The sequence below is a fragment of the Vollenhovia emeryi genome, unplaced genomic scaffold (assembly GCF_000949405.1).
Source record: "Vollenhovia emeryi isolate VEMERY1.0 unplaced genomic scaffold, V.emery_V1.0 DF939189.1, whole genome shotgun sequence".
NCBI classification, from domain to species: Eukaryota; Metazoa; Arthropoda; class Insecta; order Hymenoptera; family Formicidae; genus Vollenhovia; species Vollenhovia emeryi.
The window spans coordinates 505,116-520,362 of record NW_011967177.1 but is presented as its reverse complement, the minus strand read 5'-3'; the positions used below and the strand labels follow the sequence as shown (position 1 = coordinate 520,362).

The 15,247-nt window shown below is 44.6% G+C and overlaps 2 protein-coding genes across 8 annotated transcripts; one reads left to right on the top strand and one right to left on the bottom strand.

The window, feature by feature from the left end:
- Positions 1 to 1,181: 1,181 nt before the first annotated feature.
- LOC105562400 (putative tyrosine-protein kinase Wsck) lies at positions 1,182 to 4,880 on the top strand. The gene is made up of 4 exons (XM_012013202.1): positions 1,182 to 1,683; positions 1,768 to 1,934; positions 2,657 to 4,398; positions 4,465 to 4,880. Exons 1-4 carry the CDS (start codon positions 1,523 to 1,525, stop codon positions 4,531 to 4,533), a joined length of 2,139 nt encoding a protein of 712 aa, XP_011868592.1. The 5' UTR covers positions 1,182 to 1,522; the 3' UTR covers positions 4,534 to 4,880.
- Positions 4,873 to 11,658, bottom strand: LOC105562401 (protein trapped in endoderm-1). 7 transcript variants are annotated; one of them, XM_012013209.1, is made up of 4 exons: positions 11,443 to 11,658; positions 7,075 to 7,278; positions 6,751 to 6,997; positions 4,873 to 6,537 (listed from the first exon to the last, which is right to left on the bottom strand). In XM_012013209.1, exons 2-4 carry the CDS (start codon positions 7,205 to 7,207, stop codon positions 5,889 to 5,891), a joined length of 1,029 nt encoding a protein of 342 aa, XP_011868599.1. In that variant the 5' UTR covers positions 7,208 to 7,278; positions 11,443 to 11,658; the 3' UTR covers positions 4,873 to 5,888. The 7 variants fall into 7 exon arrangements, with proteins under 7 accessions (XP_011868599.1, XP_011868598.1, XP_011868595.1 ...); XM_012013208.1 differs by lacking the exon at positions 11,443 to 11,658 and adding an exon at positions 11,363 to 11,440; XM_012013205.1 differs by lacking the exon at positions 11,443 to 11,658 and adding an exon at positions 11,073 to 11,268.
- Between the last annotated feature and the right edge of the window lie 3,589 nt (positions 11,659 to 15,247).

The window sequence follows — 15,247 nt, the reverse complement described above, 5'->3', positions numbered from 1 at the left end:
TTGGACAATATCGTCCAATGCATTGCTAATAACTGGATTGTCCGAATTTACTCTTAAATTTGGGCGTAAATATTTAAATCTGGGAGTTCACGCCCAAATTTGAGAGTAAATTCGGACAATCGAGTGTTGACACTCAAAACTTGAGTGTTTTTTCCGTAAGGGTAGTATTGGCCATGGAACAAATGTCAATGTTGCACGATAACAATGATATAATTCGATTTATATCGGAAGTTCATGGCCAATATTTAACAATGCAATAAGAATATTGGTCTAATATTGTATCAAATTTTCCAACTAAATTTTTTTCTTGTATCAACTGAAAGATTTGTTTGCTCATATCCAAACAAGAAATTCAGTTGAGTCAACTAAATTTTGTTTCTACCAATTTGATGTCAGTTTGCTAACATTTTGCTGACTGGAAATCGCCGTGCGAATTCTGACAAATCTGCTGCCAATTTGATGTCAATTTACTAACATTTTGCTGACTGGAAATCCTGTCTATTGTCTGGCCAGTTTTTATCGATCGTTCGCGATCGGTTGCCGCGATCGCCTCGCTCTTTGGTTGATCCCGTTGGCCGCGCGAATTATCGACGCGAACTCCATTCATTCGTGCCTTTTTTTTCACAATAGCCAACGCGTAACATAAGAGTGCAGCTGCACCTGCTTCGCTGCACCGCCATTCGAAGTCGGATAAGTGCCGTAACGCGCAACGTAAGTTCGCATGGCTTTTAACCAATTGACTTTCAGGTTTTCTGTCAGAGCAGAATTTTCGCACACGTTTCTCCTTCGAATGAATTCAAGAATCGAGCCCCAGGCCTGATTGTTAATCAGATAATCAATAAGAATTGACCAATCAGTCGACTATTGTTACGACTACGACTCTAAAAGCGTCAATAAAATATTATAAATAACTAACCTCCCCAATTAAAAAATTATAAACACCCACATTTGTAAATCATTCTATCTTACTTTCGATCGTTCAAATATGTCAGTCATGACTGCCGAGAAAAATAGCATCTCGTCCCCTTTGCTTGCCCTCGAGATTTCTTCCCTCTCTCATTTCGCCATTTCTTCCTTCAGCGTGGCACGAACCTGAGACAAAGGCTTTAGCGCGCGAGTGGCGCGAGTGCAGCACTCGGAAAAAACGGGGGCGTACGTGGACGCTCCAGCCGCTCCAGGTGTTGTTTACCCCGGTTTACTCCAGTTTACTCGTCGACGGAAACCCCTCGCGATCACCGGCGGGAAAGCGGGCGGGAAGATGGGAGGATCCGGCGACCCGAGAGGAACCGTCCGCGACTTATCGGCAGACCAGCGTCCTCGTACGACGGCAGGACGGAGGTAACTTTTTTTCCCCTCTCGTGTACCGCGCCGTGCGACGGCACCGCGGCGTGCGTTGACTCATACCTGTTCGTGCCCGCACATTCCGAACGTGTAACTCATATTCACGCGCCGCGCTATGCCGCGGCACGCAACGTGACGCGGTAACGCAGCGTGAGAATCGCCGACGCGGCGTCACACGACGATGATCGCGCTCCTCCTGCTCTTCTGCGGCGCTCATCTCGCGAGCGCTCTGCAGTACGAGGGTTGCTTCGACAGCACCAGCTACAAGCTACCCGACTCGGCTCTGGCGTACGCCGAATCGCCCGACGATTGCATCGAAAAATGCCGCTCCCAGTATTACATGTAAGTGAGCGACGTGCGAGCCCTAGGTACGCACGAGTTGTCGCGTGTGAATGGGGAATCTCAGGATTGTCATCTGCTCGACAGGTTCGTGGCGCTGGCGAACGGGCAGCAGTGCTACTGCCTCAGCAAATTCGGCCAGAACGGCAGAGCGAATGGCTGCGACGTCTGCATATCCGACAGGACGAAGGCAACTCCCGACAACTACTGCGGCAGCTACAAAGCTATGAGCGTTTACGCTACCGGTCAGCAAGGTATGGTTTGTGGCGACACAAATCCTCTACTTAACGTAGGGCTGATGACGGAGAACGACCCGTAAGCGCCAGTCTGTTTTAGTCGCAGACATAAGGCAAAGCAGAGGAAAGAGTAAGTCGTGTGCGGGGCGTTCCAGGTTCCTGCCGCTTGAAAACAGTGGGGAATGGGACATATATTCATACCAACATTTTTGCTTAAAATGACCGCCACCTATCACCTCCCAGAATATTGACCTTTCCTCCTGGAACACCCTGCGTAACAGCCTTTCATGACCTACGTTCTGCCTTGCCTTACATCTATGACTAAGGGCCTGAGCAGAATGGCTGACTTGTACTCTTAAGACATGAGACAGTTGTTGTGCGTTAACTCAAGGCAAAGGCTTAAAACATAAAACACTGTCTTAAGGCTGTTCTTAAGAGTATAAGACAGCCATTCTGTTCAGGCCCTTGCCCTGGTTTTCACCAGCGTCGTTAAGTTTGATTTTAATTAGAAAGAGACAAAGGACGAATTAAACTAAGATCCAAGTCAAATGACGTTGGCGAAAACTGACATAAGACAGTCTTAAGCGGATCGTTCTCTGCCATCAGTCTAACTTTTCTCATGCAGTGTACTCTGTGACAAGAAACAAGACCACATCCCCAGTGCACGCTTAACACAGTAAAATCCCCAATATATAAGAATACGTCTTGTGAAAATGAGAACAAGCATGTATCTCTTGCAGGACCGAGTCCACCGAGGGAAGTATCGGTGATCGAGGAGCATAAAGATGCTCTGAGAATAATATGGCAGCCGCCGGACATGCCCAATGGAAAAGTGACGTTTTATACTATCCGCGCCGTCGTCGTGAAGACCCACTCGAGCAACATCCTGCAGCCTATCGAGATTCAGATTCAAGGGGGCGCGTCGAACATGACGACTCTGATAGGTCTCCATCCTGGCACCAAGTACAACGTATCTGTTACCGCCAGCAACACGCAGAGGCTCGGCAATTCGACTTACATCACCGCGTGGACCCTGATTGGCCCCCCCGACAAGCCGGCCATGCCCCAAGTGATGGAACGCGGAGACAGCACGATTACCGTTAAGCTTACCGAGGGTCACAGCGAGTACGGACCGATCAGCACGTACCAGGTTGTCGTTGCGCAGGCTGGCTCGATACCACCGACCGAATCCGACGTCGAGTACGTAAACTACGACAGCGCGACGCAGCAGGGCTTGAATTATTACGTTGCCGCGCAATTCGACCCGTCCGACTTTCACAAATACAAACAGTTCACCGTAGGCGACGGAAAGATGCACGGTGGTTATCACAACGTCCCGTTGAAAGGCCAGTATGCTGCCGCGCAGGTCGGCCTGGCGGTAATCTCGCGGGAAGGCCTGCACGTACAACGTTCCTATTCCAACCTGGCCAATAACGTGTTCCGCGAGGAGACGGCAGCCACGAGTCGAATGGACTCGACCGTTCTTGTGCTCTGCATAGCGATCACGCTGCTGAGCATATTACTCGCCGTTGCGATTGTGGTGTACTTTGTGCTGCGACGGCGGCACGAGAGATTCCACATGCGGAAGCTGCCGGAGCAGCAGGAGCTCACGTTACAAGGCCCAGTGTACGAGGTGGACAATATAGGCTACATCCCGGACGACATCCCCGAGAGAGTGAATCACTACCAGGAGCTGAAGAAAAAAGTCTGGAGCATACCGCGGAACGCCCTGTCCGTCGACAGTCACGTTATGCGCAGAGGGCGATTCGGCAGCGTGCACACCGGGACCGTTTTGAAGGACGACGGGTCCTGCCTGGTGACGGTGCACACCATAGCCGACGGCGCCCTGAAGGGATCCGACAAACGGCACATGCTGAGAGAGTTGGACGTGTGCATCCGTGCGGGCTCCATGCAGTATCTCGCGGGCCTCGTGGGAACCTGCGAGACCACCGACACGTTGTACGTCGTGATGGAGCTGCCGCCGCAGATCTTGAAGAACCGCCTGTTGGGCGCGCGATCGGGAGACGTGTTCCCGGTGGATCGGATACTGTCCATCTCGTCCTCGATCGCGGTTGCCCTGCAATACCTGGCGAGTCACAAGATCGTCCATAATCGCCTCTGTGCGCGAAGCGTGGGGCTGACGGGCGACTGGACGCCGAAGCTTCTGGGTCACGGTATCGGCAAGTACGCCTTGGAGGACGTAAAGTACGCGAGGTGGACGGCCATCGAGTGCTTCGACAATCAGAAGAAGCATCAGCCGGGCGTGATATGGGCGTTCGGCGTGCTTCTCTGGGAGATGTTCAGCATGGGCGGTACACCGTACTCGAGTTTGACGCTCGACAGCGACGTGGAGGACGCGGTTACGCGAGGCCTGCGGTTATCGCAACTGCTAGACGTTCCGGACCCGATTTACGAGGTCATGTCGTCCTGCTGGCGAGACGATCTCGAAGAGCGGCCGACGTACGAAGAGCTCACACGATTGGTAAGAAACGAAAAATCGACGATTCTGTGTTACTCAAAATAATATTTCTATTCTTTTTATTCACAGGACACCTTGAGTATTTGTCCTATTACGGCAATCACGGAGCCCTACCTGCCGGAATTGGAGTTGAATTAACGTTCTTACTGGCGTATCTTTAAGCATATCTGCATTTACTTACGAAACTTGCAAACTGTGGCGAAGATTGTAAATATCTCACTGTGTTCACGGAATCTCATAGGTTTTATCGTTACCAATGTATGTACGCATATGTTTAGGTGGCATATCTGCATTTCATCTCTGGCATCCCAAACTTAAATCTTATTATAATAATGTAAGTAACGTAAGGTAGATGTTGCGAGAGCATTCGTACTAATTCCGTCCATGTTTAGTGATGAATAACTTAGATTAGTATGTAAGTAATGAAGTAAGATATAAAAGATTATATTTAATATAGTAGATATAATGCGTCGAACATTACGGTAGAAAATGATTTTATTTTTTCAACTTTTCTACATTACATTCGCTTATAAATCCGTCATCAATCTATTCCTTTTACATGAGATTTTTGTAGTCAAAATCAAGATAAAAAGAATACCTTATTCCCTATTGGTTTCGCGATCTATTAATATTTTTGTAACATCTTTTAGCTACTAATATTCTAGTATTTGCACATTTAAATTCAAATTATCGTACTTATTTAGTAACGTCGCTTTTCAAAAAAGTACAAATATCATTATTATTAAATTAATACGCGCGTATATTTGTAATGTACGTCTTTAAAGGGATAATCAGCAAAATTACCGCGAAGACCAACTGAATGTAAAACTGAAGATGCAATATTATGAAGACGTTAGTATGCTATTCTTTCTTTTTTAAGTATATTTATCTAAAACTTTTTATATATGATTTATGCCATATGAATCGTACTTTTGCTTTTGCAATATCGATTTTTTTAATACGTATTTTTTTAATTTGCTAATTATGAAGTACGTTTCTGTTATATATGTATGTTCCGTCCTTTTTTTTACAAAAGCATATATACTTTGTATTATGCAAGTTTTTTTTTATAGAAATATATGTTATTATATTATAACGTTATAATATGTTTATGTATCAAGGTAAAAAAATACAATTTTTATACATACTTTTCTGCTCATGCTACTTTTACTTTCTTAGTTGAAATAAAAGTGTAACATTTATCGTTTTGCTTGGCGAAGAAAAATTTCTACTTTTTAACACAAACTTAATCCGTTCAATAAATACAAATTTGTAATCAAACAAAATTCTACTGTTTCTAGATTCGTAATAACACACTTATAGTTAAACTCTGTAAAAAAAAAGGTTTTACTTGTTTATAGTTTGCGCTGTACTGATCAAGCATTTAATTTGTAATGAAAAGGAAAGAAACTAATATTATTATGCGTCAACTGTTTACTCGTTATTGTCACTAATTCTAATGCGATCGATTGTTTCCGGAGAGGAAGATACCTTTATATCGTATGGGGCGACAAGATCTTGCTCGAGTGAGAATGCGTCGGCTTGGGACCGATCGTGGGTGTTCTGCTCGAGACGGGACACAAGACCTGTTTGTACGCCTCCCTGTATAGTTTGTTGGTGCCGGCGTAAATGAAAGGGTTTACCACCGCGGATGCCCATGCGAGCACGGACGCCACTACATGAAGTATCGGAACCTTCATCTTGTCGTCGATCACGTTCACCAGCATCAGCGGCATGAAGCACATCAGGAAGCAGAGGAATATAGTGAGCATCAATCTGGTCACTCTGGAGTCCTCCCGCCGTTGAAAGCCACCGCTTCGTCGACCGCTTTCCGCCGCGTGCGCCTCGAGATTCTTCCGGCTTTGGCGCACGCGCCAATATATGCAGAGATACGAAACGCTGATCACCACGCATGGTACGATGAAGCCCAAGACAAACAGGAACTTCTTCGGGCTCGAGCCGTTTTTCCTCAATATCGTGCACGAGAAGGTGGCCGAGTCCAGTCCTAAGGTACCCCAGATGCCTAACAAGGGCGGCAGCAGCATCAAGAAGCTTAGAGTCCATATGACTATTAACATCAGCGTTATGCCGCGACTAGTGTATAACTGGCTGTAAATGTCTGACTGTGAGATCAGTATATATCTGGAAGAGAAAACGAAATTTTAGTACTACCAGCGTATATTCTACAAATATCTATTCGAGACGTTCAACAAGGTACGTATCTTTAAGATACAATATAAAATTAATATGTCTTTCGACAAATTTATATTAATGTATTATTTTGGAAATATATGTAAAATACACATATCTCTTTTTCACAAAAAATTCCAAAGGAAAAGAATCGTCGAAACTTGCCTGTTGATAGTAATGGCCACCATGCTGAGCAAGGATACGGCGACGTTTCCGTAGAAGAACAAGGGAAATATCTTGCACAGAGTCTCGCCCAGGACCCAGGCTTCGTTCAAATATCTACTGGCAGTTAGAGGCAAGTTTACCGCGGAGAAGATCAAGTCGGAGATGCTCAGACTTATCACAAACGCCGTGGTGGCGTGTCGTCTCAGCCTGGTGTATTTCAACAATGCGATCACCGTTATTAAATTGCCTGGAATTCAGATATCGGATTCAGCTCACTGTTAAAAATTTGCAGACGTTAAAACGAGCGATCGAAGGGTGTAAAACCTAATACTCCAATAATGCTGAATATTATAGCGCAAGCAGCAGCGACGATAGTCACGGATCGCGCAAATGGTTTGAAGTCTCCATCCCCCGAAGCGATCTCGTAGATCGTATTGTTCGCCGCAAAGTGCCCCATCTTTCAACGAGCGCGCAAGTCCTTCTTCCTTCGCATTCTTCGGAAAATCAACGATCGCCGTGACCTGCGTGCTGCAAAAAATAAGGAAATGTAACAGAAGAATTCGCTTTATCGTAAGAGATCTCAATTTCGAGCGTTCGGCTCTTACAATTTTTATCTTCCAATTTCTCCGATAGCTCTCAGGGGCTCAATTCTGTATCTTAAGGCCAGCGTCCACGATGCTGGCACTTGGACCAAGTCTTAAGATACGGTGAATAATGAAAATGCTAAAAGTGTGCGGCTTTGTCTCTCTCTCTCTAAGGGGACGGTTGGAAAGAGACAAAGCTATCCACTTTTAGCATTTTCACCATAGTGTAAGATACAGAATTGGCCCCGAGGTTTATAAGACTTGAAACAAATGAAAACGGAAAATAGTAGAGAAAAGGAAACTGTAAAACTAATGTCTCGTTTCGCGGTTCTCCGGATTAATTTTGAAGCACGGCGTCCTCGCGAAGGCCGCTTCTGAATTCACCTATCTCTCGCGGGACAGTCGCGACCCTTGCACCGCGCGCAACTCAAACGCGCTAACTTTCCTCATCCACTCGCGCTCGTTCACACACGTCTCGCTGCTTCTTCTCTCATTCAGCGATTTCTATCTGCCGCGTGGATTCCCTGAATTTTCTCGCCGCGTAAAGAGAGGCACAGAGGAAGCACGCACCCCTCGAGACGTATATTCCGAGGCGCCTTATCGCGCCCGCCGCATCAATTAATTTCCATATCTCTTCACGTTCGCTCGCTCTCCCGTTAAGAACGCGCTATTAGTCATACCGATAAATTTTTGTGACCTTCTCGGAATACTGATCCCTGCCTAGTAGACAACAACGTGAACTTTGGCCTCGAACGGCTGCAGGAGCTCACACAGTTTCGTGACGCTACATTGTAGCTATTGTTAACTCGCGAAAGGTGTTCCTCCAGAAATTGCTGTAGTACTTTATGGCGTCCAATTAAGGCGCTATCTCCGAACAATTCGCCCCAATTATCCTCTCTTCCTCCCCTGTAATCGCCTCTTGATCGCTGCAATTCAACTTGTTCCTCGAACGAACTCGTTTTTCTCGCAATTAAACATGCACCTCCAGATGTCTACATTATGCACGTGCCCGTCACAGTTTTTCTTCCTTTCCTCTTGCAAGTTTTATCGCGATCTCGCGCAAAGAAATTTCCAGCCCCTCCCGTCTGGCGTATCGTCACCGCCGACTTATCCACCGGTTTATTTCCAAAAGTTAACGTTACGTTGTTTCATTGTTTAACTACGTGTCGATCCCGTATTTGTTGGCGGGTGTCGTAAATATTGCGACGCGAGTGCTCGAACCGCTCCTGTTATTTCGGCAGACGCTCGCCCGCAGACTGACGAACTCCGCCGACGCGTGTACCCTTTACGAGTAGCACCAACAAGTCTTCTTATCTAACGCACTCGATTTAACTCCGCCTCTTCTTCTTCCTCTTCTTATATTTTCCTTTCGCCCTATTCCGTTCTTCGCGCGTATACTTTCGCTCCGACTTCAGCATTCAAAAGCGATTTATGTAATACATCGATGTTAATTCGGGGCAATTCACTTTTCGTACGTTACTTTAAAACATTCGTTACGAGACACTCGTAGTTACAACTGCACGGCGTTTCTTTAAAAATACGTCAATTATCTTAAGTAAAATTGAATAAAGGAAGAGGCAAATATCGCGAAAGAATATTCAAAACAATCGAATCTGCGTACATTTCGGGTTGATTTCAATTGGAATAAAACTTCTCTTTGAGATGGAGCAGACGATTTTTTTTCTTAATAATTTGAAATCAATTTAAACGAGTGAAGTTTTTACTTAAACAACATTTGTTTTTACAGAAAATCCTCTTCTGCTGCGGGAACAAAAAGGACGTATCTTCGATTCTTACGTTCGGAGCATTTATATCGATATTCGCAGGAAAACAACCGGACCCGAGCCTGTACGTTGCCGCTAAATCACAACGTTCACAACATCGTCATCAATTTCTTCCGTTTTGTTATATCGGGTCTATAAAACGTATTTTGATGCGCCGTGCACGTTAAGTGAGGCGCGTTGTTCCAAAAATAGCGATCGGGAGGATACTAGACTCTGATGATGTATACATTGTGCGCGATTATCATGAGAGTGACTGACTGGTTTATTCCATTTGTCGCACTCCATTTCGCTCTGTTTTCATCCATTTCGTTGTTTGCCTCGCATGATCGAAAGTTTATTCCAGTAACTCGGGCCGCGCCTCGCTTTATCTTCCTTTGGAAGGAGCCGGCATGTAAAGTCACCGGAAGAGGGAGATCGATAAAGGCCGATTACTAAGTTGCATGTCACTTAATCGCCCGTTAATTAAACGTAAAAATAGAAAGGGCTCCGGACATCGGGGGACGCACAGAGACTTATTCTCGAGGCGTGCTTTTGGACACCCGGTGCATTCACGATAACGCCAGAAGAAGCACGTTTGTTTTCCTTTCTTATGTTTCGTCTTCGCGCTTGCAATTTTCGCTCGAGAGAAAAGCCAACACAATTTGATAATAACGCAGCCCAGCTCACAATGAAATTATTTTACATATAAATAATTTAGAAGAGCAAAAAAGTAATATATATTTTTTATTTTTTATTATTCTCGTGCCCGTGTGATTTTCTTCTTTTCCGATAAAATGTAGGAACAGACGGCTAGTCCTGGGCGTCAATTCTGTATCTTACACTATAGTGAAAATGCTAAGAGTGAATGGCTTTCCCTAGTGGCACAGTGCGAGACATTGGCTAAACATTGGTCGATATTGCCCAATGTAAAGTCAATATTGGCCATGGAATAAATGTAAATATTGCACGATAATAATTATATAATATTAGATTTATATTGAAAGTGCATTGGCCAATATTTAACAACGTAATAAGAATTTTGGCCCAAAATTGATACAATATTAGACCATTATTGCTGAATGGACATATTGGCTAAATAAGAGAAGGCGCACATCTTACAATATTGGACCAACATTGAGAATACTAGATCTACATTATTTCCCAATATTGCGCCAATATCCTGTGCTACCAGGATTTGTCTCCTCCTAACTGTCCGCTTAGAAAGAGACAAAGGCCGCGTTCAGCAATCAGCAGACACAACTGTTGAGTGAGCGCTCGGTATGATTGGTTAATACTTTTAGATCCAGCCAATCATATTAAGAAATCATTGAGCGCTCACTCAACAAAGTCCCGTCTGGGCCGTTGAGCGGTTCACACGTCTTTCGACGGAAGATAAAATTTTTGATCCTGCGGGATTGCATCATCCAATAGGGATTGCATCATCCCGCGCGAGTGCTCGGTAGTTGGGCCTCTGCATTGTGTGGCATTAAAAACGCGATTACACGTTAGGAGATTTATATCATCAAGTCAAGACTATTGGTTCGTCGTGGTCGTGTCGGCTCGATACAGGAGCCAGGTGCCATAACAAGATAAAGAAGAAGCTCACTCAACAGTTGTGCCTGCTGAACGTGGCCAAAGCCTTTTAGCACTTTCACTGTATTGTAGGATACAGAATCGATCCCTAGAAGGGCCAGTCCGCGTGTCTCCAAGGGTTAGAGTTGCATCTAATTAACTTTTACAATTAATTTCTTTCGCAACCCTAGTAGCACAGTGCATTGGATAAACATTGGCCCAATATTTGGTTGTATTGGGCCAATGTTTAACCAATGTTTGGCCAATGCACTGTGCTACTAGGGAAAACTTGTACATTCCGCGTATACGCGTCGAATATACGCGTGCCCTGCGGGTCCGTCGCGTCTTCCCGCAGCACGTGGCGAACGTTGCTCTCGAAATCCGACTTCCGCACGTGACTTACCTGGACGGCACGTGCTTCGCTCGCACCAGGATCGCCCGATCGGGCGGCTTCACACTACCACGAGGTCATTCACGTTCGCATGCACGAAGCCGTCGAACACCCCGGGCTCACATCCCGCGAACAAACAGGCCGCGTATCGCTTATCTCGGCGCGCTCTCTCTCTCTTTCTCTCTCGCGCCTGGGGAATCGTCACGACGGTAAATATAACGGCCGGCACGCCGGCCAGACGGCGACTAAACGAGCGCAGCTTCCCGATTCCGGGCGATCGGGTGAGCGCGAATGTGACTTACCTCCGTAGGCAGCAGCTGTCAACGGCCACAAAGGGCACCGAACAATCGGAAAGGAGTGGCCCTCGACAAATAAAACTCACCCTACTGCCTTCTTTCATCCCCGCCGCGCGGCAACGGCGCGGCGCCGCTACGGCCGGCTGTGTCGGGCTCCTCTCGCTGATTAAAGGTAAGCCTCGGGACCCCGCGCGGATCCCCCTGCTACGCAGAGGGAAACACGCGTCGCGAGAGAACACGATACCGTGCGCACCGAGTTCGGCGAGCGATCGAGGGAATATTTCACATTTTTCTGCACGGCACAAGTATATCGGTGTCTTCGGTGCGCCTTCGACGATCTATAATAATCGCGTTGGAATCCTATTTATAATTTGCCCTGCCGCGTGCTCTGATGTACGCGACTGGATTTTAATATATATTTTATATACATGTATATCGCCCGCGCGCAAGTGACGCAAGCCAAAAATAGCAGTTTTATACAGGAGTACGATTTTCAATGTTTCCTGCAGGTGTACGCAACCACAGAAAACATTTCCGGATCCAACGCTATTACACTTGGATGTATCATAAAATAGGATCGATATAGCGCCAATCGTATTTGTTATAGAGAGAGGAATATTTTTTAATCTTAAATGAAAAATTCTAAAATCTAGAATAAAATGATGGTGTGTATCGTCTTTTGCAGAATATCGTGCTGCCAACTTCGTGCGTTGTAAGATGGTGGGCAAATTTATTCTAAACGCAAGAATATATAAACTTACATTTATATAAGTTACTCTCGTCTCAATATAGTAAGTCAATCGTTTTTAATTCGATAGACGAGAATAAGAATTATTTTGACATTGTCCTATTTTTATACTAAATGAGGTTGTGAGAAATGTAAATGCGTCAAGAATATCTTTTGTCTCGGTTACAGAAATCCTTTCTGAGGGTGCAGCGCGGTGCATTAATTCGTTTCAGGTCGTGTTGTCATAAAGTATCTATGTTTAAATAATCGAGTAATTTTTGTCCATCCGTAATTACTATTCGAAGCGAACTAATGCACCGTACTGTATTATATTATAGTGACTTTATGCATCTAAATAATGAATGCAGCAGTTCCTCTTGAATCATGAGCTTTGATAATTTGTGCTTAATTAAACATTTTTTCGAGTTGATCAATTGTACAAACGCAACATGTGTATTCACCCTGAGAGAAATGTCCAATTAAATATAATCGGATAATCCAATGACATAATAACAAACGGATATATCCATAATTTAATCGGAAAAATTAATGGGTTTATCCGATGAAAAATTTTCTCAGTGCAGATTTCCATCAGCTTGTTTTGCTGGCGAAATTTTTTAAATAATCCAGAGATCGCTTTCTACTTCTTTTCCTTCTGTACAAGGCGTGGGGTAGGAACAATTTTCTAAAATTGCATTAGTTATTTGAACTTGTATTGTTTCGGTTATCTTTAGTTATCGTTTTCGCGTTATATCGAGATTAGAAATTGAATCGTATTCATTATTCGTTATAAATTGTCCGAGGTGGGCTGCACGGCGTTGATATTTGAGAGAAAAAAAATTTGGAATGCGCCAGATTGACGTTCGTCTAAGTGATTTTATAGCAAAATATATTTCTATGCATGGAATATATTCAAAGCTCTACCGTCTAACGGACGATAACCGCGCAGACAATTTAACAGTTGTTAAAGTCACGCATGTGTTGTAGATTAGTTTCGTGGTTAACCACGCGTAAAAGGAACAAAGACTGAAGCAAACGTCTATCTCGAGCAACGAGGGGCGGCCGGGAATTTGGGATCTTTATTTTACTCGATAAATTTTTATACAAAATTAGAGTGCGCCCTGTATTTGGAAGTGTTATATATATATTTCACTTTACGTCACTTAAAATGTATTTCTTTTGCATTTATTTTTATCTGCGTGGCAAAATTCGCCCGACAGAACATCCAGAGAAACTTTTACATGATCTATCGTCGAACATTTCGTCGAAGAAATTCGTGGGAATAAAGTTGCCCTCCGGCCAATATCGTCGCAATACATTGAAAGGTAAATACTCAAAGGATTTTGTAATCTCTGTACAAATATTGATCGATTACCATTATCGTTTATCGTTTTTCAGATTTTGTTAAAGCGAGTCTTGTTGCCTCGTAGAGTTACGCGCGTTTAAAAAAAAAAACTCGCGATCGAAAATTACGTGGCGGCTCCCAACGAGACTCGCTACGCCGAGTGAATCTTTTCTCGGATATGATGCATTATTTATTTGCTATGTATGCGTTCATGCATCATCAGTCACCGTGATAATATCGCGTGCCCTGACTGCAGCTCTCAGTGCCGGAATGAAGCGCGGGTCAGTCGGACAATCCGGGCATCGCCGGCTTAAAGGTGTCACGAAGCAACAATGAATAATTCCCGTTGGAGGATGCCCGAACGCTCCAATTCAATTTAACAGAGAGAAATATGTTGCGACGCTTCTTTATTCAATTTCCTTGCTGGCGAACATTTTTTAATACCCCAGAGATCGCCTTCTACTTCTTCTTTTTCCGTACAAGGCGTGGGATAGGAATAATTTTATAAAATTGCGCCAGTTATTTGAACTTATGTTGTTTCAGTTATCTTCAGTTAATTGAAAATCCAAATATATTTTCGATAAAAGGGAATCTTTCTTGGCTGCAAGAGATGCTTCTGCGTGTTTATCTCACCTCTTTGTTACGGTTCTTTAAAAAGCGCAGTGGGGAAAATTTCGAGTTTATCTTCGAGGAAAGGTTCGAAACTGAGTCGTCATTGCGGTAAATAATTTTCGAGCTTCTCTCCGTGCCGTTCTGGTCTTCTCACCTCCGTGGAGAACCACTGATTCGCGTACTGAATGAACCCATTGTACGCGGCCTGCCGAGCGCGCATACGCCATTTGAATTCAACAGTGCGCGCTATTCACGAAATATTCGTGCGTGCGCGCGTAGGCTCCGGCTCTGTCAGGGAAAGGGCGCTTTTAAGGAATGCACAGAAATGACAAATAGAACATTCCTCTCCGTTTATCCTCCGGGAGAGGCTAATCCCGAACCCCTTCGGGATCGGAGTCGAAATGTTCGATGCTGCAACGAGGGGGACCGTACTCGTGCACATGGTTTCCCGATGTGTAATCGGACTCTGTAATAATAAACGAACAAAACCTATTTCCGGGCCCTACGAATCGATCACGATGCGCCGAGGAAGATCGATGGGCTGCAACGGCGCTGCTTCGTTCCAGTCACGTCGGTCCCGGCCGTTTGATAAACGCGATTAGGTGGTCGCGTACACTGGCATGTGTGTCATTATTTAATGAAAAAAAAAACCACGCGGCATAAGACAGGAAGTATTTTATCGCCGATGATATCGCGTGTCCGACAATTTCCTTGCGCGATACCGCAATAAGTTGCAAGGACGCGGCGTGTACATGCATCATGCAGATGAGCGATTGCTTTAAATCGCAAGGCAAATTCTTCGTACGTACGATAGAACGAATTCCCCAATTGGAGTTTAATTTATTTAAAATATCTTGTATTACCTGATTATATTGTATTTCATTTTAATTGTGTTCATTATTAGTGAAGTCTATACAGGCTGAATCCGTACACGGAAAGATCGGCTGAGGCAAAAATAACTAAAATTAAAGTGTTGCCGTGTAAATAGTAGGGGCACCTACATTGTTTCGCCTTGCAACATTCACTGACGAGTGAACCTACCCAAGTGGGGATACACAGATTTTTATGAGTGTTGAATATGTTGTTTTTTTAGCTGAAAATAAGGGACACATTTTTTTATATCATCAAAATCGGTGTGTCCCCAGTTTACTTGTAAGTTTGCTGCACAAAACGCACACAGTTGTCTCCACTACTTATCACACCAATG